Source organism: Podarcis muralis, chromosome 11 (assembly GCF_964188315.1).
Source record: "Podarcis muralis chromosome 11, rPodMur119.hap1.1, whole genome shotgun sequence".
In the NCBI taxonomy this organism is placed as follows: Eukaryota; Metazoa; Chordata; class Lepidosauria; order Squamata; family Lacertidae; genus Podarcis; species Podarcis muralis.
In genome coordinates, this window is record NC_135665.1 from 9,512,911 (window position 1) to 9,539,006 (window position 26,096).

Here is a 26,096-nt window from a genome sequence, read left to right on the forward strand (position 1 = left end):
ATTGTATATTGTATTATGCATATTGTCTTATTTATACGATGTTAGCTGCCCTGAGCCCGGCTATGGCCGGGGAGGGTGGGATACAAATAAAATTTGTTGTTATTATTATAAAATTATTATAAAGTAACTTTGGTCCTACAGCCTGCTATTGCAATCCAGTCAAAATCCAGTGAGGTAAAAGAAAAGAAAAAGAAAAAAAAAACCCAACTTCTTTACAGCCAAGGTTTTAAAAGCCACTGAAGGAACCAATGCTCCACAAACACATGAAATCATTTACAAACTGCAGGCAGACTATTGATCTATAACATTTTTATAATGCTCTATTCTATTCCTGCAATGTTTGTGTGTGTGTGTGTTTAAAATCAGTGCAATTAATCCCCCAACTAAAAAAATAATGTTTTGTAATACCTCTCTTTTCAGCATTTCATAAACATGATTATGTGAAAATCCACAGACATGCTTTTAATCACAAAAAACAAGGGGTGTGTGGGTTGTGGGTTTTTCAACTTTGCCTCTGTTATCAAGATACAATCTATATTTACTTTGCTGTTGGCAAAATTTTAAAGTCCTTTACAGGAAGGAGCTTTGTTATAATTTCTGCTAAACAGTAGGATTAGGCGAGAAATTGAGTTTGAAAGTAGTTAATGCTTTGAATGAAGCTCATTATAAATTGACCTTGGTGCTTTTTCTGGTTCAGAAGCTATTCAGCAATTTACAGGTTGGGGATTTGTTTGCTAAATCTTTTAAAAAGTTATTCTTTTTTTAAGAAAGCAAACTATAGTGGCAAGATGCCATAACCTTGGCAAGATTAAATATCTACAGTGGTTCATTGAGTATAACACATTATGTAGCATAATAAGATTTGTCTGCGTTACTTACCTCGCTTATTTGAAAGCCGTGACTTTTTGCAGTGGTAGGCAAGCTCTTGTTCACAGTGTTCTGCATGGTTAATTGTAGCCTGAAGCTGTTCTAGGTTGGCAGCATATTTGAAAAACACAGTGTGTGGGTTCTCTCGATTAGCACTTTTGACTCGAGTTAACTCGGTGTTGTTATGCTGTATAACTGTCCAAGTGGTGTCTTGCAAAACAGACAGAAAATAGGCAGTCACATAAACATTGAACACCCAATATACACTTAGCAGTGCATAATAAACACATCCAAAGCAACTGCCTTAAACAAAGAAAAAATAATAATTTCCCCATGGCACTTCCTTCCTTCCTTTCCACTTTGGCCTGCACAACTTCCCTCCTGAATTAGGGTTTAACTAGGATAATTTCTCTGAGGGATGCGGGTGGCGCTGTGGGTAAAAGCCTCAGCGCCTAGGGCTTGCTGATCGAAAGGTCGGCAGTTCGAATCCCCGCGGCGGAGTGCGCTTCCGTTGCTCGGTCCCAGCGCCTGCCAACCTAGCAGTTCGAAAGCACCCCCGGGTGCAAGTAGATAAATAGGGACCGCTTACTAGCGGGAAGGTAAACGGCGTTCCGTGTGCGGCTCTGGCTCGCCAGAGCAGCGATGTCACGCTGGCCACGTGACCCGGAAGTGTCTCCGGACAGCACTGGCCCCCGGCCTATAGAGTGAGATGGGCGCACAACCCTAGAATCTGTCAAGACTGGCCCATATGGGCAGGGGTACCTTTACCTTTTAGGATAATTTCTAATGTTAGTAACAGAATTTCAGCCTGCAGTATATGAAAAAAGCTTCAATTCCCTTGTTTCCTCCTTCTATATTACCGCTGATGCTCCTATACATATTGAAGAAGACTCAAGAGACAAAGGAATGGTGAAATACTTATTGTATATAATGACAGAAGATCGATAAAACCAATTAACTGAATTATAAAAGAACAACCAGGTGGATTTCAAATAACCAGAGGGAGGTATCCTTACAATCCCCAGGGCATGTTAGCAGCTGTATTCTGTGGCCCTGCAGCCAAAGAGGGAGAAAGTTCCCCCTCCTTGCTAAGTGAGCCTTGGGTATGTGAGCCCAACATGCGCACCCCACTGGGTTGTGCTTGCCAAGGTGTGAACACCAAGCCTAAAGGGCATCCCCAAGGATCTTTCTCAAGCCAAAGGCTGTGGAAGGTGACCCAAGAGTGCCCTGAACCCAAAAATGCCTCAGGCCGCCTATACACAAAGTCCTTGAATTCCCTGAACTGCCTGCATTAAATGCCCAACAAACTGAATAATTCACTTCACGTCGAAAGGTCAATCAGGACAACCCAACAGTGCTCAGCAGGCAGAAAACGAGGAGTCCCAAGTGCCAATCAGGCGTCCTTGTACCCAAACTGTCCTACTCATTCCCCAACTAGGCAGCAGGCAAAACCCATCTTGTAAAGGGAGGGTGCTACAAATGAGAAGAAGCAGCTGCCGGGAGTGGAACCGGCTTAAATATCCAGCCAGATGCTTCATCTTCTTGGGCCCTAAAGCCTCTGTGATCCCCAAGGTAGCTACCCCTAGGGACAGACCATCTCACAACTTCCTTAGAAAGGGAGAGTTTGACAACTGAGCTCTGCTGGAGAGTAGGAGGGCCATTGATAGAACACTGCAGGAAAGCATTTTAGTTGCAATCATATTTATGACTGCACTGAGATTGTGAGTCTGATTCTTAAACAACAGCTTAAAAAAAACAACCCTAAAAGAATATTGATGCAACTGATAATATCACATTAAGTGTGGGGATTGTGGGTGGTGTTTTATCAGTGCCCAGAAATACACATACAATCTTGATCATGGGTAGGCAAACTAACCCATGGGGGTTGGATCTGACCCAATTGGCTTCTAAATCCAGCCCGCGGACGGTCCGGGAATCAGTGTGTTTTTACATGAGTAGAATGTGCCCTTTTATTTAAAATGCATCTCTGGATTATTTGTGGGGCATAGGAATTCATTCTTTTTCTCTCTCAAAATATAGTCTGGCCCCCCACAAGGTCTGAGGGACAGTGGACCGGCCCCCTGCTGAAAAAGTTTGCTGACCCCTGATTTTGATGTATATGATTATATGAAGAATGCTATTTGTAGAATATTATCAATGTTTGCTTGTGTGAGCCAGAGAGAAGACTACTGTACTTGCAAGAACCGAAAGCTGCAGCAAACTGGAGAACAGAGAATTCACCTTTTGTAAACATCACCATATCATTTGGAACTCAAAAATTAGAGGAGTTTAGATGGGGAGAATTTAAGAAGCAGCGGTGTAGTTTTTTTGTGTGGCTCCTGTTTGAGAAATACAAAGTCCTGAAACCTGCTGAGCACTGCTGAGTTCCTGCAGGAACTTGTTCTATAATTTTCTGGATTGTAAAAGAAGCTGGCTGGGCATAATGGTTATCCGTTGAATATGATTTGGAGAATGCAACTAATCCATTCTGTAAAATATCATTTCCATAACTCAGTGTTGCACCTTAAGAAAATAATGCGGCTTCACTTTGCATCTCTCATATGAGGCAGTGATATTTAAGGCTGCGAGCCTATACACATTTAGCTGCCAGTAAATTAGCTGCCAGTAAACTCGATGGGGCCTTCTTCTGAGGCGATTGCAATTGTGAGTCACCATGAATGGAAGTTAACAATCTCCTCTAGATATTGCTATGGCATTCATTGTCCATACAGTTTCATCAGACAAAAGCATGTCCTGTGTGTTGGGAGAGACTGACGCTCCATTGCAGAACATTGTAAAACAAATTACAGTGCTGTATTTGACAGGGAAAGCTTCTTGCTGGACAGGAAAGTCAAATTTAGAACCTGCTGCTCAGCATGTCTTAGGGCACATTTTGTCTAATTTCATTTTTTATTCGTTTATCATCCTTTGCCCTTGCTAGATCCCCACCTTATGTAAGAGCTCACTGCTATAATCTTAGCCAGTCCGCTGAATTTATTTATAGCCTTCGTGTCTCCTAAGAAACTGAATCAATATTTTACAGTTAAGTGTTTTAACTATTCTGCAGGAACACCTTGCCTTAAGCTTCCTTTATTTATGGAAGCTTAGGAATGACTGACAGCAAAAGGAATATTTTTTAAAAGGCATGTAAATCAGCTATGGCAGGAATGGGGAGATTTGTGTGGTTGGGTCGATATTTTCAAGGATGTAGAATTATACCCATTTACCTTGGAGCAAGCCTACTGAACTCAGTGGGAATTGCTTCTGAGTAAACAGAGAGAGCTATGTCCTATAAAAGTGTCCGGTAGACATCAGGTGAGCAAAATGTTGCTCTGTGTATAGATAGATGTAAAATGTCATCTTACAAAAATGTTTCATGCACACATTCTTGCCATCTGATTTGAAGCTGTGGACCTCAGGCTTGTGATATTGAAAATGACCCCCCAGAAATAAAAGAGGATAGCAGCACCTCCCTTTCCATCTGCCTGAGAAGAAAACTGCATGAATATCAATGACAAGGCAGTAGTGTAAGAAATCTGGGCATCTGCCTCCATTGCTGCTAGTGGGAAAAGGGAATACCAGTTGTGAGGAAACAGGGAAAGAAAACAAATACTGAAGATTCAGCCTGTCAGATTGCATCTCTTGGTGAGGAACTGATCAATGAGATTTGCTTAATGTGTTGAATAAGGAGTGACTGATGAAAAAACTGGCAGCTGTTCCCTGGTATACAGGAATAAATCAAACTGCACTTTGCCTCAGAGGGCTGGCCTTTTGACGGAGTTTAAAATCACCGGAGTGCTTAAATTGCACCCCTCTCCCCCTCTTTGATCAGGTCAAAAATTAATGAGTAGCTGTATCTCCCTTTCTCTTAAGGGGCATGGCAAGAGTTGTGCCAATTTCAATGTACATGCACAGGGCACTGAAGGAAATAGAGAGGAGTTTGCAATTCTTGGCTGGCATTTCTGTGTTCATTAAGACACTGTCCCTTCCTTTGTGCTGTAAGCTCAAGGGCATTCTTCCGCTCTCCTTCCAGGTCCATGTTCTGAGCTGGAGAGGAGGAGAGAATAATTTCTACAGTTGCCCAGGGCTTCCCAGATGCTTGCAGCGTCTCAGCAGTCCAGGGCAGCTGCAGGGACAATTTCTGCCTCCATTCCAGTATTGAAAGAAACCAAATACCAGGATACTCAATGCATATAAAAATCTAAAATTATTCAAGTAGAATAGACTTAGGATGCTAGTACCAACAGCAGCTGCCATGGAAAAGAAACCTGTTCACAATCAGGCATTCCAATATAATGGAAGAAGTTGTGGATAAATGCCTGGAATATGGATCGGCCCAGTATACCTGAAGGAGCGTCTCCACCCCCATCGTTCTGCCCGGACGCTGAGGTCCAGCGCCGAGGGCCTTCTGGCGGTTCCCTCATTGCAAGAAGCAAAGCTACAGGGAACCAGGCAGAGGGCCTTTTCAGTAGTGGCGCCCGCCCTGTGGAACGCCCTCCCATCAGATGTCAAAACGATAAACAACTACCTGACATTCAGAAGACATCTTAAGGCAGCCCTGTTCAGGGAAGTTTTTAATGTATGATATTTTGGTGTTTTTGGGTTTCTATGGAAGCCGCCCAGAGTGGCTGGGGAAACCCAGCCAGATGGGCGGGGTACAAATAATAATAAAAAATTATTATTATTATTATTATTATTATTATTATTATTATTATTATTATTATTATTATTATTATTATCAGTGGCTGGATTGGGTTAATTCAAGTTCCATTGATTTCAATAGGACACACTTAATTCCCCATTGAAATTAATAGGCCTTAAAAGTGCTTAACTTTGGCTGATTACAGCTGCAAAAGAAGATGTGCCCATCATTTTTAAACATTCAGCTGTAAAAGGCAAATCAATAAAATTAAATTAAATCACCTGAAATGACATAATAACGACAAGGTGGGGGTGGGGAGAATGCATTTGCAGCACTATACATCACGTTTTAATGTACAGAAGGAAATCAAGTATTTAATAAACTCGATAATCTTTTCAGTAAAAGCTTTTTTCTCAATTCCTTGCATACTTGCAGTGCTAACTTCTCAAAAGTAAAACTCTTCAGAAAATGAAAATTGAGTATGAGATAAACCCACTTACGAATGGTGCTACAGAGGGGGGAAATCTGAGCCTACATTGTTGCTGTAATTTTCCTGCCTTATTCACTTCCAATATTCTGAGCTGAGAAGTCACCTTCATTCTGTTTCATTCTTTAAACTCACAAGTTCCAAAATAGGTACACTTCCTACTTGATAGATTGTGTTTCAATGTAATGAACATGCACGCAGAGACGGCCATGAGTTAAGGGAGTTTATCACCTTACCTGTCATATTGCAATATACAAGAAATGGTCCCAGGGGGCCACTCCCATCTGAGTCGATATAGTAAAAGCCCGAAGTGTTCCCTCTGTGCTTATAGGCTTCACACGATTGCTCATAAATAGCTGTAAGAGAACATCTTCCATCACAAACATAATGGCATTGTTTGCATTTTATCTGAAACGTGAACAATTGTCGGGGTGGGGGTCGGAATAGACAGCACTAGGGCTGGGCGATAGCAGCTTTTCAACAGCCAAACAGTGCGGTGTGGCAATATACCTCGGTGTGGAAAAAGGAAACTTATTTCGAATGAATGTATATAAATGAAAATATCAAATGTTCAGCAGTGACTACGTTATTACATGAGCACTGTTCCACAGCATTTGATATTTTCATTTATAGACATTCATTCAAAATAAGATGGGTTTATGAAGCAATTCTATATCCTCCCATCACGCTGACGAAGAATTCTACGAAACAGTAGTCAATATCAGGAATCACTGTTCAGTGTTGGACATCGTATTTGCTGAATACACAAAGCTTCACAACCTGTCTTTCATCGTACAAAGTTTGGTACCTCACTTCATTTAAAGATTTTCAGAGACTTTGAGACTAAAGATTTCATTTTGTACTTGTTATGGTTTGAAGGAATTCTATAAAGGTTGTCTATTACGTATGTATATGGTCATTGTGTTGCTGAGACATCACTGACTCGTCCGTGAGGAGCAGGATTCCGAGGGTTGCTTTGCACACCTCAGTTGGGGCTACTTTAACTGATCACTGTGGCGTGCGCCAACCGTGCTCCCCTCAGCTGAACAGTTTCATGGAGTCCCCACGCTGCCGCCAGCTCACGGGAGCCAGCGCTGAGGTAAGGGCAGCTGCACACTCAGTCGAGCAGGTATTGGCACCTCGCTTGTTTCTCGCTCTGCATCGTATGAGAGCAGAGTACGATTGTGGTTTCACTCAGTGATATATCACTGATAAAACTGTTACTGCTCCTGAGTCCCTCTGCTAGCAGCACCGCTGGAGGAAGGAACTCTAGTGGAGGCTGCCAGCAAAGAGACTCAGGAGCGGTGGTGGTTTCACCAGCGATATACCGCTGAGTGAAGCCAACATCGCGATCTTCTCCTCATGCCGGTCCTGGGCGATATATCGATATATCGCCCAGGCCTAGACAACACATGCATTCAAATCTGAGGGAAACCGGTGAAATTCACACATACAAAGCTGCACCACTCTTGGCGTAAGTAAACAGCATTTACACTCCTTTAAATAGAAAATGTCAGAATGCATGTTTCTCTTCACCTCCTGAACAACAACGTTCGCAGCGGAAATATCCAGAGGTGGGTGGCCAATCATGCAGTGTCAAACAAAAGGTGAATAATATAAAGAAACTTGCTTTATCTCAAAATCACAAGGAACTGAGTAATAACCAAGCCACAGCAGAACTTTGCTTTGCTGGAAACCGTGTCCTCCCTAAAAGAGGGCACATGTTGCAGTGAGACCTGGAGACTGATCTCCTGGTTGTGGGTGGGTCTATTGGATAGCCACAACACCCAATTGGGAGGTCCCTCGGTGCTGGGTGTAATCTGGCCAATGGGGCGCAGTCTAAATGAATCGAGGGACCTATATAAACCCATGCATGTGTCCCATAGCTTCCTGTTTCAGCTCATGCATCGGAAAACCCTCCCACCTCTCCCTAATTTTAGGGCATTTTGCTATTGACCTTGCTATGCAGTCGTGTGTCTTCTGTTGTTGGGACAGGGCACGGCAGGAATTTCCCCCACTTGGCTGATTGGCTGTGGCCATTTGGGTTTCACCTGCCATGTAGCAATTCGTCACAACTTGTAAGGTTGCGGATAGGCACTGGTTCATGTGATAGGGATGGGAGAATGGTCTCGCCATCCCTATGTGAAGGGTATTCTGTTAAGTGAATCCAGGGACTCAACTTGGTTTGGTCAACCCCTGAGAGGGGGTTGTACCCCTGCCTGAGTCCAGGGGAGCATCTGGGGAGTGAACAGAGTCTGCTCCCAGGCTTTTCAGCTTCCTCAGGTGTTCACCTTTGGCTGACCTATGATAGAGCTCTGGGTCAGCGCTACCTGCAAGGGTGTAGGGAGCTAGTCGGAACCAGAGCCTATGCAATCACTCACTTTTCTGTAATCAGTAAAGTTGTGGCCTAAATTCTGCCAAAAACCAAAACTAAAATTTGAGTCAAATGTGTCTTTATTTAAGGGGGAGGTCTCTGAGTCTGAACACATAAAAGAAGAAGAAGAAGAGTTTGGATTTGATATCCCGCCTTTCACTCCCTTTAAGGAGTCTCAAAGCGGCTAACATTCTCCTTTCCCTTCCTCCCCCACAACAAACACTCTGTGAGGTGAGTGGGGCTGAGAGACTTCAAAGAAGTGTGACTGGCCCAAGGTCACCCAGCAGCTGCATGTGGAGGAACAGGGAATCAAACCCGGTTCACCAGATTACGAGACTACCGCTCTTAACCACTACACCACACTGGCAGTGCAGCCCTTTGCCTTGTTCTCTTGGCTTCCACCAGTGCAAGACCTAGCCTGCCATGAAGGTTCCTGCTGCATTTGCCAAAACTGTAGGTGGGTGGGAGTTGCCAGTAAAGCAGGGCATTCCTGGAGGAGGGAAGGGATGGAGTTAAGCTGACTAAGAATCCACAGTGCATGGTTGATGGTGGAGTTACGCATGGTCTCTAAAAACTATTAGCATCCCTCCCCATATTCTTCTGTGCCGTAACATCCATACCATGACAAACAAGAATCTTCACATATTCCCCTGCCGTAAAGATGGTTGACAGGGGATGGGTGGGGCTTCAGGAAAGTGAGATACATTCCAAAAGTAGTTTGAGAGGCACAGACTTAAACTGCATCTGCCAGTGCCAATATGTGCCAGAGGCATGGCCACTCCATTGATCATAATAATAAAGCACCAGAGACTTAATAGCATCTTCATCAGTCTCTTCTTCTGTCAGAAAAGGCCACTGTGATGAACAGCTATGCTGTGTAGGGGTTTCAACAGGCAGCTATAACAGATGGTGGGGGCTGTTTTAGCATTGTTTTAGTCAAATGAATGGCTTCTTTTTGCCAGGACCCGAGCTCCGGGTCCAGTGATCTGTGTTCCCAGTGCAGCAAAACATTTCATCAAGCAACAATATGGAAGCTACGGGAAATATGCTTCAAGCTTAAAATCAAGTACACATTGATTGACATTCACTGCTTATGATCCTGGTCAATTAGAAGGATGTTGCCCCCTTTCCTGCTTGGAACAGCTGGACCAAGTAGCTCTCAAACCTTTAATTTAAGGTTCAATAAGCAGTAGCAGTTCTGGCTTGACGGTTCATCATATATTGTGGCAGCCAAGTTCAAAAGAGATTATCGGCATCATCTAGATTGATTAGCTTCACTTCACCATAAGGAGCTGTATCCCAACTAAGGCTTACTCAGAGTAGAACTCATTGAAATTAATGGATCTAACAGCCATGTTCATTATTTTCAGTGGGTCTGACTAAAAGTCTCAGGGCATATTACCACAACAATTTTAAACCACTATCTTAAGACCAGTAAACAATTTACAATCAGAATAATGGGGAGGATCCTAAAAATGATGAAAGCTATTCAAAAAGGGTGCCAGACTCATATCTGTAGGGAGGGAATTCCACAGCTTTTGACATAAAGTTACAAAAATGGACTTCTGCGTTCAGCCTTCCAAGAGCTGAGGTTAAAGGCCACTCACTATAATCTACCCAAACAATAACTCCACATCTAAAGTGCATTAGCTGAAACTTCCAAAATAACCCATCACCATCTTACAATTATGCTATACAAAGCTGTTAATTTTTAAATGATATTACGCAGTTAAACTTGTCAATGTTTAGCCTATATTTAACTTGAATGCATACCAAATACGATCAAATTGAAACTTTCTTTCAAGGCAAAAGGAAACTTGTTTACAAAAGGAGAAGTGAGTAAGGGGGGGATAAAATAATTACGAGGAACAAAAAAACTCAGACGTTTTCTAAATTTCTTTATGAACGAGAACAATACAGTACAAGTTCTGAACACCGGGTGAAGCTTTTATCCAGAAATACAATCTGTAACTGTTCGAGTTTTTTTTCTCCTAGGTTTTTAAACAATCAGGCTGTATGACAAAAACCAGATTGAAAGCTTCAGAAGGTAAGACAGCACTGTTGTTCTCTATAGAAAGTTTAACACAAATAGTAATTGGGGATGCTGGAAGAAATTGATTTCTCTGAATTCCAATGTGTGCTAACCTGAGCCACACCTCATGGACTCATAAGAGAATGGAAGAACAATGATCCTTCAGATCTTGCACTTCTCCTGATTTTGTGATCCTGTTCTTGGTTCTAAAAACGTACCAAAATGCATTTTAAATGGTGTAATTTTGGGTATGTTTGGAAAAACATCCATGCAGATAAAATATATATTTAAGTACACATTTGTGATGAAAAATGTATATAAATACATAATTAAATATGAGTTTTCATACAGATTTTTCTAACAACAACCCCTCTTAAAATATAATAGTGCTGGAATAGGTGGTCTTCACAATTTCTCTAAAATAGAAGGCTATATCCATTTCAAAAAGGAACAACCAACCAACCAACCAAAAACAAACACTTTGCAGTTAAACATTTCTCCTCTAAAATAAATTTTTTTAAAATATAATAAAACACCTAAGACTTACAGTAATGGCATGTAGCTCCCATGTAACCTGTGTTTGCACAACTGCAATAGAAACTATTCCAGGACTGCGAACATTCACCACCATGTTCACAGTAATTGGGAAGACATCTTCAAAGACAAAAGGCAACATGTGAACATTTTAAATGTAGTTATAGAGAAGGTATAGTCAAAAGACAGATAAATCTCTCCAAAGTACAGCAGAATAATATGCTAGGTTACCGGTGAGGGGCACTCCTGGATCCTCAGGCCTTTGGTGAATGCCCAGTTTGGGTAATTAAATTTATTTATTTATTACACAAAAATTTATACATCGCTTGACTGTAAAAAGCCTCAAAACTTTTCACAAAAATATAAGATGCTAAAATCAAGAAAATAATACAACACGACTTTAAATCGTACAAAAAATAATATACTAAAACAGACCCTAAACACCTGAGGTAGGCTTGCCTAACTAAGGCAGTTTTTTAGCTGAAGCCAGAAAGAGTACAGTTGTACCTCAGAAGTCGAACGCCTTGCGTGTCGAACATTTTGGCTCTCGAACGCCACAAACCCGGAAATGAGAGTTCAGGTTTGCAAACGTTCTTTGGAACCTGAGCATCCAACATGGCTTCCGCAGTTTCTGATTGGCTGCAGGAGCTTCCTGCAGCCAATTGGAAGCAACGCCTTGGTTTCCAAACATTTTGGAAGTCGGACGGACTTCCAGAACAGATTTGACTTCTGAAGTATGACTGTTCAGGGAAGTTGCCTGTTTGATCTCAACAGGCAGGGAGTTAATTCCGTGTCCAGGGCAGCTGTCTACCAGCTTCATCTGGTACGCAGTCTGAAACCCTACCTGCCCGTGGACTGTCTTGCCAGAGTGGTGCATGCTCTAGTTATCTCCCGCTTGGACTACTGCAATGTGCTCTACGTGGGGCTACCTTTGAAGGTGACTCAGAAACTGCAGTTAATCCAGAATGCAGCAGCTAGACTGGTGACTGGGAGTGGCCACCAAGACCATATAACACCGGCCCTGAAAGACCTACATTGGCTCCCAGTACATTTCCGAACATAATTCAAAGTGTTGGTGCTGACCTTTAAAGCTCTAAACAGCCTTGGCCCAGTATACCTGGGCCACCCCCATCGTTCTGCCCAGACACTGAGGTCTGAGGGCCTTCTGGTGGTTCCCTCGCTGCGAGAAGTGAGGTTACAGGGAACCAGGCAGAGGGCCCTCTTGGTGGTGGCACCTGCCCTGTGTAACACCCTCCCACCTGATGTCAAGGCAATAAGCAACTATCTTACTTTTAAAAGACATCTGAAGGCAGCCCTGTTTAGGGAAGTTTTTAATGTTTAATGCTGTAATGCGTTTTTAATATTCAGTTGGGAGCCGCCCAGGGTGGCTGGGGAAACCCAGCCAGATGGGCAGGGTATAAAGAATAAATTATTATTATTGTTACTATAAAAGTGTAGGTGTAGCCACACTAAACAATTGAGTTCCTACAAATGCAGTATGGATATTATGTGGCACCTGCAGTTTTGCCAATTATGCCGATCAAGAAGTAGGAGCAAAGTCACACTCCCCTTTGCTGCTCTCTGCAGAGGTCATCCCTCAGGGCAACCAAGGTTGACTCAGCTCCATGGACTAAGAAATAACTAAAGAAGGAGCTTCGACTGAAGAGAACATAATATGTAGTTATTTCTGACTACATGATAAACATTTTGATTCAGCCTTAGAAACAGATGGAAAAGCAGATCTTGTATTTGTCACCTTTAAATGCATCACGTAGCTTAAAAGGAAAAAACCATGTACTATAAATAATCAGAAACTGCTCTGCTAAAGACCACCTTGACAAGGCATAATTTAAACACAACAGTTTAATCTACCACATACATCTTAATAGCAGCTAATAAATATGTGGGGCAATACAAGCTTGGAAGGAAATTCTAATGCTCGCTTGAATGTTTTCATCTGGCAGCCACAAGATCTTGGATCTAGAGGCATCTAATAAGTATCCCTAGGCCCTCTATAGGTTTTCCATAGGGGGCTTGATGTACAATCAGAGCAAATGCATCTGCTATCCTCGGTGTCTGAGGATACACAGACTTCAGAAGACGTTTACCAAACAATTTTTGCCTTTAAAATAATTTTGGGCTGGCTTACTAAATGCACCCATAGACCGAGAAAGCAGAAAAGCCACCCGAAGGAAGCACACAAGTAAATAAGGATCAAGAAACTGTTGAGTTGGGGCAGGGGACTTGGAGAAGAATGGATTTGTTTCAGGGCAAAAGCAGCGGTCAGGAGAAGGAATCGACATGCCCTCACCTCCTGCTACAAATCACTCTTTTCAGGGAGAAGCAGGTGCCAGACTAACATTTTTATGTGGCCAACTCATCTGAGATATAAAGTCCAGAAAGGAGAGCAATTTGAAAAGTCCCAAACATTCTAGCATTAGCAGTGTTCAAAGTTAATACAGTCCACCGAAAAATGAAACCGTTCTTACCTGTCTATAATGCCACACAAATCTATCTGAAGGTCACTGAAGTTTCCTATTGAGTTCTGTTGAACTGAAATTAAATCCACTGCTTTGTTATCAATGGAAATTAGTTTCATACACCCAAGGAAACCACCAATTGGATTTTTACATTCTGAGCTGTTGGCATTAGAAGGACATCCTGGGAACATAACACATAAGAAAGAGTTAAGGGGGGGGGCTACTTCAAAGCACACAAAAAGTATCTATTTCCTACAAAAGAGACACAAAACTTTGACTCCTGGATTGGCTTGGTCCCAATCACTTGCGATCTCCAGGCAGTACAGTGGTACCTCGGGTTAAGTACTTAATTCATTCCAGAGGTCTGTTCTTAACCTGAAACTGTTCTTAACCTGAAGCACCACTTAAGCTAATGGGGCCTTCTGCTGCTGCCGTGCCGCCGGAGCACGATTTCTGTTCTCATCCTGAAGCAAAGTTCTTAACCCAAGGTACTATTTATGGGTTAGCGGAGTCTGTAACCTGAAGCGTATGTAACCTGAAGCGTATCTAACCCGAGGTACCACTGTATTCAGAGGCATAGTGGTAGAAATGGAAAATAATTCTCTGATAACTTTTGTACAACATCTAACCGCAGGCATTCATGTTTAGTTATGACCCACAAGCATAAGCTGAAAATATTGGTCACAGTTTAGAAAGTTATAGAATGATGGCTCTCAAAATAAGAGCTCGTACAAAAGGAGCTGGCAACAGGAGCTCTCTGCAGTTCCATGACCCTAAAACTCCTTGAGTGTCACTCTTGTGACATATCAGGAAATCGCATCACAGTCACAGTTCCACTTCTTCACTAGAGAGGCAGAGCAAAAGATTTACACAACATGTTTTAATGGTCTGCCTTTGGGCAGCAGAGTTACAAGTCTGAAACTTAACATTCATTCATAACAAATGTGCAGCCTAGATGTCAGGACTCCCATTGGGGAACTGAACCTTAGAAGTCATCAGGCATAATTTGCTTTTTGGATATCACAGGGCACAGTGGCCAGACAATATTACTGTTGTAACTAGAGTAGGGACAAAAAGGTCTCAGCCAGAAACTATAAGACCAGCACCCCTAGTAACATGTGTAATGGGGCATCATGGACATGCTTCTTGTGGCAGGGTGATGCTTGGACCATATAGTGGCAAATGTTTTATGGCCCCTGGATGCATGTGGGATTTTGCCTGACAGCTTTACCAAGCTATCCACTATAACCCCCTGTTCTCATTCTTTGTTTTCCATTCACAGTCAATCAATTTAGGGTTTTGTGTGTTGTGTTGTGTTGTGTTGTGTTGTGTTGTGTTGTGTTGTGTTGTTGTGTAACTTTGGTACATTCTGCTTTTATTTCTGCCCCAGCCTACAAAAGTAGTCTTCAGCTTTAAAAGGTTTTGATTGCCTGCCAACACTACCAGGAATGCATCGGAATAGCACCACAGCATGCTTCTTACAAAATTCAGTTAACAACAACAACAACAACGAAAACCCTTTTGGTTTATTACTTTGGCTCCAAAATACTAGGGAATCACAGCTGTGAAGGGCCAAACCCTTAACATTTTCATTATATAGAGAATATTGATATGGTGTGGTATCTTATCTTGTGGTTAGCTCCAGCTTCACCACTCCATTGGAGACGAGTGGCTGTCAGTGGCAGAGTGGCAGACCTAAGTCCCAAATTTGTTTGTTACTGGAATAACCTCAAGGGATCTATGCAACTACAGTGAACCCTTGAGTTATGTTACCTTCGGGTAACATAACTTTCAGGTTGCGAAAGCGCCAAACCCAGAAGTGTATACTTCCAGGTTTTGCAGCGCGCACATGCACAGAAGCACTCTATCATGCCGCGCACGTGCGCAGAAGCAGCACCTCATGTTGCGGACTTTTCGGGGTATGTAAGGACCCCCAGAACGAATTAAGTTCATATCGGGAGGGTCCGCTGTAAAGCGACCATTCCATGTTGCAAGTGGCAATGTCTGGTGACTAATGCCATTCATGTTGAATGACAGTTAAGCCATGTTCACATGAGAAACCATAAAGCCTTGCCCCCTCCTTCTCATTATAATTACATTATGTGACTCAGCTGTCTCACACTAAACAACAGGGCCACAACTGTGACTCTGTAATAAAATCTACAGTAGCCGTTCATTGTTAATATAATTGCCATCACTGTCATCGACGTCCCGTATTCATCTATTATTTTTAGATACTCCGCAGATGTAATATCTGAGCACATCAAAGTATTAACAAAATATATTACAGAAATGAAACTTAATGCCCAAAAGATGCGAGGAAAGGGGAAACAAATTAACAATTAGATCATAGTGAGCAGCATATGAAAATTGGTAACTCTTCATTTTCTATGTAACACTGTGTTCCACAGTGAAAGTCCTTGCTGAAGTCATCAGTTTGAACTATAAATGTTAATAGGTTATTCGGGATGACAAATGATGCCTTTTACTTCTTTTCTTAATTTTTTTTTCCCTTACAGGACTTTGCTGCCTCAAGACTGATGTACTAAGACATTACTTTGATTTTAATCAAACAGTGTTGCCTCTTGGGTGATATTAGTCAAATGACTTGTTGTCTCATAATATTAGCAGGCAATAACTTAAGCCTGCATTAATGATGAAACCAGTCTTATAACTTTCAATGAAACCCTTTTCAAGCTGAAGCCTACTTTTGTAGGCTAGGTGAAATAAAAGCAGAATGCCTAAGTTGTATAACACCAGGAAATATATATATTTATATGCAAATTGTGCATGACTAATTACAATTAAAATGAAGGGGGGGACAAAGAAGAAGGATACTTTGGGGTCACAGTGGACACTCGTTGAAGATGTTGACCCATTATGCAGCAGCTGTGAAGAAGCTGCATTCCATCCTTAAGGTGTTTAGGAAAGGAACTGAAATGAAAACTACCAATGTAAGACACAATTCTTTGGTACTGCCACAGCCGGAATACTGCACATGGTTCTGGTTGTCTCAGCTCAAAAGGATATTGTGGAGTGGGAGACATTGCACAAAATGGCAAACAAAATGATCAAAGGAACTCCCCTATGAGAAAATGTTACAGCACTGGGGGCTTGTTCACTTAGAGAAAAGGTAACCCCCTGCAGGTAAAGGTAAAAAGGTAAAGGACCCCTGGATGGTCAAGTCCAGTCAAAGGCGACTATGGGATTGCGGCACTCATCTCGCTTTCAGGTCAAGGGAGCTGGCGTTTGTCCACAGACAGCTTTCCAGGTCATGTGGCCAGCATGACAAACCGCTTCTGGCACAATGGGACACTGTGACGGAAACCAGAGCACACAGAGACACCGTTTACCTTCCCACCACAGCGGTACCTATTTATCTCCTTGCACTGGCATGCTTCCGAACTGCTAGGTTGGCAGGAGCTGGGACAGAGAAACGGGAGTTCACCCCGTCACAGGGATTCGAAACTGCCGACCTTCTGATCAGCAAGCCCAAGAGGCTCAGTGGTTTAGACCAGTGTTCCGCAAACTTGGGCCTCCAGCTGTTTTTGGACTACAACTCCCATCATCCCTCGCTAGCAAGACCAGTGGTCAAGGATGATGGGAATTGTAGTCCAAAAACAGCTGGAGGCCCAAGGTTGGGGAACACTGGTTTAGACCACAACGCCACCCGCATCCTGGGTCCAAGCCCCTGCAATACTGGAATCTCCATATTCCTTCCATCTTCACTGATACAAGGTGAATTTCTTACGGATAGTGAAAACTACATGTGGCCAAGTTGGAATACAAGCCCAGTGTCTCTCTCACTGACCCCAAACTCCTGTGTGCTTGATGGCGTTCACACTGACTTGAAGCATATGGAGGCAGCTATGTCTTACTGGCCTCAGAGAGGATGGAACAACAATGACATGGTTGCAAGCCATACCTGACTAATTGAAGTACAGTGGTACCTCGGGTTAAGAACTTAATTCATTCTGGAGGTCCATTCTTAACCTGAAACTGTTCTTAACCTGAGGCATCACTTTAGCTAATGGGGCCTCCCGCTGCCACCGCCACGTGATTTCTGTTCTCATCCTGAAGCAAAGTTCTTAACCTGAGGTACTAATTCTGGGTTAGTGGAGTCTGTAAACCTGAAGCGTCTGTACCCTGAGGTACAACTGTACTCAATTATATATCCTCTGATCTGGAACTAGGATGGTTCTTTGCTCTTTTCAACTCTTTTGGAAACTAAATCCTCATTACGCAGGAAGGCCATTGGCTTGCAATAAGGGAACATTGCTTACTACATATTTCTGTTCAGCTTCACTGTCATTTCAAAGTGGTCCATTTAGGAGGGAAGCAGAGTTTGATAATACTTAGAATTTTAGCTTTCTAACTTTTAGTTGTTTTCCAGAGCAAAGATAATGATATAAAAAGATATCGCTCTAAGGTTCCTTCATATGCATCTGTCTCTAAAACAATACAATAACCAAAAATTGTCCTAGGATTCTTTTGGTAAAGAATAAATCATTCACTACCATTATTAACAGAACAGATGGTCAGATTTCAGACCAGTGTGCTAAGTTCATATATATCAAAGTGAAAGAAACCATTTAGTATGTATGATAGAATTTGATGAATTTGCTGTGTTTTCTCTCTCTTTTATCATTAATCTTCCCTTGCTGCTTACTTTTTAAAATACAAGGTCTGATGTGAAGGCACCTTCTTGTCTCCCACCTCAAGATGCTGCCTGACCTCAAAACGATAGAGAATTTGAATACTAATTACATCTATGCAGGGAGGGAGACACACAAATCTCCACACTTTTTAAGTATTCTGTCTTCCAGATTTAAAGCAAACAAAACTAGCTACCACAAACTTGGCATTTACAAAACAAATCAACAGAACAACTTCTGGAAAAAATGGAACAACTGAGATAATACAGGAAAAACATTGTATCCCATAGTGCCTGGATGAAAGGGAAAGGGAGGGAAAGAGGGGACACTACCAGCCATTATTTTAGAAATTTGCAGGGTGCATGACTGGGCTACAAATCGGAAGTGATGAACTTCTGATTTCATGCATTCTTCCTTAACTTTTCCACAACAGTTTGAGTAGAGATTAGTGCTTGGACTACACTGTCCAAATTGCTGGCTTGATTCCAAAGCTTTCTCTCAATGAGGTTGGGGTTATGGGTAAGTAATTCAGTTTCCAATGTGCCTGGCATAAATTTTCTGATAAGAGATTTATACTGATCTCCTCAGGTAAGATACCCAGTAGGACTAAGAAAGGATGGCATGGTTCAATTTAGATTCACATTTGGCACTTTATACAACAGATCTCCTTGGTCTGAGGTGATTCATGGATTGCCTGAATTGATTCATCCATCTGTGTCCACTCCCCACCCCTCAATCCACTATTGGGGAATTAAAAATGACTATAATGTTTTGACCTTTTGGAAGAAATGGATGGAATTTTCTGACATGGTAGTCCCTGCAGAGGAGCTAAAGCCTACCAAAGAATAGTTACAAGGGTTTCTGTGCAGGAAACTTAGAAGAAGAAGAAGAAGAAGAAGAAGAAGAAGAAGAAGAAGAAGAAGAAGAAGAAGAAAGTAATGTCTAACACTTTTTTAAAAAACATATTTTTGAAATTAAGCAGACAAAGGTGCATGCAGGACCTTGTCTTCAGAGGGCATGAATCCTGTCTAATATCAGAAGAATGATTGTATAAGTCTTCTGCAAGGAAAGCCATTACATTTTTTGAGATCTAGTCAATTCCCCCCCTTTTTTTTATTAGGAAATTTAAAAATATATAAATGGCTATAACCTTGCTTTTGTCTTTTTGACAGAAGTGGATGAAATGTGCAGGTATGTTAGCTGTTAGCCCTACCAGTGTGAATAAGGCCTGCCAAATTAGATGCAAATAAATTCAGAGAATTTTGCCCTGGGCATCTTAAAAATGTTCCCCCTCCAAATATATATACAAGGGTTAGGGTAGAATTTGATTAAATTCAGAGGCAAGATGGCTCCTTCTGAGGGCATGAATCCCAACAATGTCATAAGGATAGCAGGAATTAAAGTGCTGACATTTAGATTGTGGGGTGGACAAACAAAATGATAACAAATCATGAAAACAATGTATTTTGCTGGGGACTGTTGCCCATCAAGCAGGAGTGGATGGCATAGAGGAGCAAGCAAGTGAGGAGGCCGGCATGGTACAAATGCAGAGGCAGGAGCACCTTTCCCAGTAAGCAGCAGTGACTCAACTGCTGGGAGGTCAGGGAAACATTACTGTCCCACTACAGCCATGTGCTACTGCCATTGAGACCACCTCACACATTGCTTCTCTTCTGGTGCCATCCCTAATCTATCCAGCATTGATCAACCTAGCCCTGTACAGTGGTACCTCTAGATACGAACAGGATCCATTCCGGAGCCCTGTTCGCATCTAGAGGTAAACGTAACTAGCGACGGCGTGTCTGTGCACGCACGCATCACTTTTTGCTGCTTCTGCGCATGTGCGTGATGTCATTTTGAGCGTCTGTGCATGCGCAAGCGGCGAAACCCAGAAGTAATGTGCTCCATTACTTCTGGGTTGCCGAGGAGCGCAACTCGAACGCGCTCAACTCGAAGCATATTTAACTCGAGGTATGACTGTACCCTCAAGCCACCTCATCAAGCAGCCCAAATACCTCTGCAGCTGAAGAAACTATGGATTAAATCACAGACCTTATGCATGCAAACATGAGTTAAACCCATCGGAGACATCAGGCACAACCAAGGCCTCAGCATAACTTATATCCCTACCCTAAAATACTTTATGCTAAATTTATAAACTCATGTTCAGTATACAATCAACAAATTACAATGCTATTACAGTGGTGCCTCGCAAGACGAAATTAATCCGTTCTGCGAGTCTCTTCGTCTTGCGGTTTTTTCGTCTTGCGAAGCACGGCTATTAGCGGCTTAGCGGCTTAGCGGCTATTAGCGGCTTAGCGGCTATTAACGGCTTAGCGGCTTTTAAAAAAAGGAAACAAACTTGCAAGAACTCGCAAGACGTTTCGTCTTGCGAAGCAAGCCCATAGGGAAATTCATCTTGCGGAACAACTCAAAAAACAGAAAACCCTTTCGTCTAGCGAGTTTTTCGTCTTGCGAGGCATTCGTCTTGCGGGGCACCACTGTATGGACATTTCACAATACGGCGTATAACATTGAAGGGGAGGATGAAGCCTTAGTACCATTTTGAGTGTTCTGATTCTTAAAAAAGGCAACCCAAAAGTTACACCCAGAGGAAATACAGTGAGCTGTGCTTCATTCTCATTTCTTGTTCACAATGCCCAAAGTTGAACATGCACATCTCCTCTCATAGGAGATGTATGTGCAGCAGGTGTGAAGACAATACATGTATTTCCCAAGAACGGAGACCGCACACACATTTTCCAACAAAGAAGATGGATAGGCTCAGTTTTTGCTTTCTAAAAAAGAAATGGGGTAACAGAGATGAACCTCATAGGCTTGCCTCACTCCATTCTGGTTTAGAATGTCTCAAGCCACTCCTAGAGATGCCAGTGACATTTTTATTCATTGTACATGCGCATTCTGCTTAGCACAGCATTTGACAATATTGTAATATCTTAGGAAAAGTACTATGGATATTTTTTGCCCGGTTGCTCATATGGTTCCCCAATAATGCTACTATCAAGTTCAATCCAGGCAATATGCAAGCAAAGACAATGGGATCAACCTTAATATGACAACTACAACTATTGGGCGGTAAAGCAGTTAATTTTTATTACGTAAAATATAGCAGAAATCTCCTTAAAATGCTTTAAGATTCCATCTCTAGCTGACTAACAGCCTGAAGATGCAATCACGATATCCACTAAAGTCAACAACAATTGATAGCTGTTTTCAATTACCCTGTGTAAACCCAGAATTTCAGAAAATGCTAATGGCTTGCACGGGAAATGAAGCTGAACTTGTGTTATTTTAAGGAATAACATGCATGTTGCTTGCCAATATTCTGTAACAAAACACCATTAATGCATTTGCAAAATTCATACCCAAGTCAGCAACCTTTGGCCAGAAACAACAGCAACAACAAAATGCATCTTACCTCCAAAGTAGTAAGTGTCTCCTGAAAAAATCTGTATGGGTATTGACGCATGAGAGGAAGAGGTTGACTCATTATCTACTACTAAGCTTATGCGGTTTCTTTTAGCTGACAAAGATACAGAATGCCACTGTCCATTATGTAATTCAGCACCTAAAAGAAGAAAGCATTTGAGAAAAGATTGCGAACAGCAATGCAGATTGGTGTAACATCTCATGGGGGGATATTAATGCAATATTCTCAATAATCAGAAGCAGATATTTGTAATAGTGAGTCTCATTTACAGTGTGCTTCTCCAGAAGTCCCACTGAAATATATTCAAGTGTGCATGTATCTGTCAAATGTTTTGACTAGCAGTGAACCAAGACAGCAAATTCTAATAGGATGGAAGCAAAGTGTGAAACTGTTCACCAGACACTGAAGCAAATTAATGCATCACATTCAATGCATTCACTCATAGAATACTGCAAAATGTATTCCATAAGTTTGTCATTGCCAATGGGAGTACTAGACAACATATGAATAAATTCACCTGGATTGCCTTTGCTTGGTTTAGCTATGCTTGGTTTCAGCTACAAAGCATTCATGATGAAGCATTGCATGCAATTCCGACCTCTTTGCCAGGATGTCACGATTAATTGGGAGAAGGTGGAAACTCACACAAAATTACCATATTTCTGTTGGAAGACCGTGTTGCTTCCACCATTGCAGTTGGCAAAACTCTAGAGCTTAATGAAAATTCTAACAGCACAGACTTTTGGCCTTCTTAAAACTTCAGAGCCATCATTTAACTGAAGTTATATTTGTCTTAGTTTCTTGCTTTAAAAGCTCCATCTTTCCAAACATTTGACGGCCAACTCACAGAAGAGGTTGCATAGGGATCATTAGATAAAAGCAACCCTTCTGCAACAGAAGGTCTTGGTTTATTGTAAGTTAATCATTCATGAATTAATATGTGCCATTTTCCTCTGTTTTTATGTGGACAAAGAAATCTTTATAAATCTCTGGTAATGAAGTCTCAGAGCTGTGCTCAAAGTAATATGCTCTGATTTAATTATCACATACTGTATGTGTGAAAGCCAGGTCATAAGTCTTTGCCTGTAGGGGGAACAAAACTGTCCAACCATCCATAATTTAATTACTCAATCTCTACTTGCAGACTTGATTTGCTCCAATGAATGTAGCTACAATAAACACTTCAAATGTACAAAGGGGGGAAAGTTCACTGTATGGTTTCATTAGATAACTTTTTGCTGAGGAAAGCAGGAGTCTTATTGAAAGATTTAACATGCTGCAGTTGCCTAAGCAAACATAAACTTACATTTGCAACCGCGCAGGGCTTTTGCCTTAGTCACATTAAAATTAACATAAAGTCTACTTTAATGTAGCACTTTGATTTTTTGTTGTTTGGATTTTCAAATTGTTGAAGAATATTTTACAGATTTTGATTTGTGTTTGTAGTTCGCCAGTTTGTCAGAATAGCGTATCAGAAAGCCAGTTGGAAATGACAGCGCATTCCAGAAACCTGTTAAAGAGACGCTGAACTCAGATTGTGTCATTAACATGCATGTAATTGCACTGTGATTTAAACTGCTCTGGAGGAAGTCAGATACATCACAGTAAACTGCACATCAGTGACACTCTTAACGTGGAATTAACATTTTCAGATGGTGAGCTCAGGGAAGCCTCTTAGTCATAAATTGGCACACTCTCTGCATTATTTATTTGAATTGGTTAGCATACATTGAAGCTGATCCTGCTGCTACTAAAATCAATGTCAAAGCCTCCATTCTGGGATGAACGCTCTATGTAAATCATCAACATGATACTGGATTGCTGCTGGCAACCAGTCAATTATTTCAAATTTTACACTGCTGTTACCGTTCATTATGGAGAGCTGTAAGTAATTGTTGAGATGCAGATCCTGTTTTCTTTTGAAAAGGGGATTTCATCATGCTTTCTATAGGGCACAGATGCTTTAAATAAGAAGAGAAACTTAGATCCAGGCAAGAGCTTAATGACAGACAGGATGCATGCATTAGGGACTTCTGGTTTTAGGAAGAAATGCCTTATTGATATTTCTAAGACTGAATATTGTTTGTCAAATGTAAGATTGACCTTGCTGGGACCAGAGTCTTGCTCAGGCTTCCAGATCTTTCCAGGCACATCTGATTGGAAACAGAATGCTATTGGAAGCAGAGTGCTAGACTACATTTTCCATGCCGGTGTTCCAAACATGAGATCAGTGAATGCACATAGGGCTAGGGCAGTGGGTTCCATCCTTCCCCTACACTTATTCATCAAAATATTGGAGCCTCTACATTTGCAGTTATATGAGTGGAGGGCTCTGTCCACACAATAAGAAACCATTGCTACTTATTGTTACCAAACACATTGTCAGAACTCTCGGTGTGTGCAGAGTATGTGTAGCGCTCCATTCAGGTGTTTATACATTTATATCCCTTTCTATCCCATCTCAGATTGGGCTACAATTTCACAAACAGCAGCAATAGGTGTAACAAAATGTATCAGCATAAAAACACAACCCGTCAACAGTAAAATAAATCAGTAGCCAAATCGTAATCCAACAGTACCACCAGCTTGTCCCAAATACCCATGTAAAAAGCTAGGTTTAAAAAGGAAAGCACCATTATGGGGAAGGGGATATTCCCGACAAGGACTCATTGAATGTGTGGTCTAGCTGGCTGGATGCAAATTGGGTAGTTCAGCATTCTGCCTTCAGCAGCAGACCAGCAGAAGAGTCTACATTCCGTCTAGTGCATTTTATATACTGCAGTAAGCACTGCAAGAGTGTAGACAGTACACCACACTTTCCTTTGTCCAAATATCTTGGTAAGAATTCAAAGTAGTTGGATAATCAGAAGCTTTGACAATAAGTGTGTGTGAAGGAGTCACTTCAAATCTATGGACTACTTTGGTGAGGTTTGGTGAAGTGGTGTAACTGCTGCCACTTCACAACCTTGCTCCTCGTGCTAGCCAGGGCAGAAAGTGGGAGCACATTCTTCCAGATCCCAAACTTCAGTGTACCAGCTCCCAGGGATGTGATGGCAGCAGGATCAGCAATGGATCCAGAAAACCCTGTACTGGTGCAGGTCTGCCCACTCCCAACACCCCAAATGCTCCATTTTTCAGACTTATGTTTGAGTGGGCATGTTGTGTCGCTCCTTGACAATGGGGCTCCCCACTGCTGGCGCAAGGCTGGGCAAAGGGACACTTTCAACTCACTTTATCCTCCCCATCATGGTAGATTTGGGGTTTGGGTTGTTCTGCCCATCCACTGTGAAAGGGCTCCTCCACCTGCGGATTTCATCAACTTCTGCCAAAAGGAGGAGAGCTATAACCATGTTTAGATTACCCATTAGACTGGATGGGGAACCCATAGCTTTGTTTTTCATAGGGCAGAACAGAACACAAATTCAAGATTGGAACAGACAGCTCAGAACACAGAAATGGATTGGATTAGATTTTTAAAAGCACATATGCAAGATGAATCTTGGGTCAGTGTAGCATTTATAGAACACTCTGTGTGAGAGGTGGGGGAAGAAAAAAAGGAAGGTGTGTAAACACACACACACACACACAACAACAACAACAACCCCACAAACAATGAAGTCAGCTATATTGGACCTCTGGAATGTGACACTTCAGTGTAATCACATCACAATTATTTTTCACCTGCTTTCTGTTACCTGCACTGATGTCACTCTGTGTCTTTCCTGGTTTATAGAGGCTCAGTTTAACTTTCCCATCACTCAGATACACGAGGAGGCCACCTGAAGTCTGATATAGTTTACTTGACAGTAAGAGCCCTTCGTTGTTCCAGGTCCGAAACTGAAAACTGATCGAAATTTCATCATGCCCCGATGTGCCAGGCAATGAGAGATAACTATTGGGGTTTAAAAAAGTGACTGGAATAATTGGGGGCTCCGAACAGGCGAAAGATATGTTGCCCTAGAAATAAATGAAAGAAACAAAATATTGGGTAAATGCATACACAAACAAGTTTTCAATGCCTATGTCTAGCAATAATTAGGTATGAAGTGATAAAATCTGAATCTAGCTGGTTGTTTCATTACAAGATACAGATGGAATAATGCAAAGCAACAACTCCAAACCTGACAATGGCAACCATTACAATGTCTCAATCAGTGGTTTTGCGGGCAAACCCAGGACAAATATAGGGCTGATTTGAAGAAGATGGAGGCTGTTGTGTAAGTGCTTTCAGGGTGAAATAGATAGTCTCTGAGCATAGTGTTAGAAGACTCTCACAGATTCTTTGCATCAGCTGGTGGTTTCATGTGGAAATTCCATATGTGGCAAGCACAAGATAAAACTACATTTCGCCTGTTGGTGATAGTGTGGAGTCCTAGGATTAACTAGGATGCTGTTGCTGTCTCCAGAAGTGGAAAGAGCTGCGGCTAAATGACTTGCATACCAGTTCACGGACTAAGGCCATATCTGCACTATACAATGAAAGCCCAACGGTATCGCTTTGAACGGCCATGGCATCAGCCAAAGAACCCTGGAAACTGTAGCTAGTTAGGGGTTCTGAGTGTTGTTAGGAGAAC

The 26,096-nt window shown here is 41.9% G+C and overlaps 1 protein-coding gene across 3 annotated transcripts in view; it reads right to left on the reverse strand.

Annotated features, from left to right (window-relative positions):
• LOC114606418 (contactin-associated protein-like 4) overlaps positions 1-26,096 on the reverse strand; it is a 278,819-nt gene that overhangs the window by 72,503 nt on the left and 180,220 nt on the right. For all 3 annotated transcript variants that reach the window (XM_077936037.1, XM_028748648.2, XM_077936035.1), the window contains exons 8-13: positions 25,218-25,479; positions 21,511-21,660; positions 13,426-13,597; positions 10,950-11,056; positions 6,233-6,352; positions 880-1,077 (exon numbers count right to left, since the gene is read on the reverse strand). In XM_077936037.1, the coding sequence (XP_077792163.1) occupies positions 880-1,077; positions 6,233-6,352; positions 10,950-11,056; positions 13,426-13,597; positions 21,511-21,660; positions 25,218-25,479 (1,009 nt within the window). The remainder of the gene's footprint in view (positions 1-879; positions 1,078-6,232; positions 6,353-10,949; positions 11,057-13,425; positions 13,598-21,510; positions 21,661-25,217; positions 25,480-26,096) is intronic.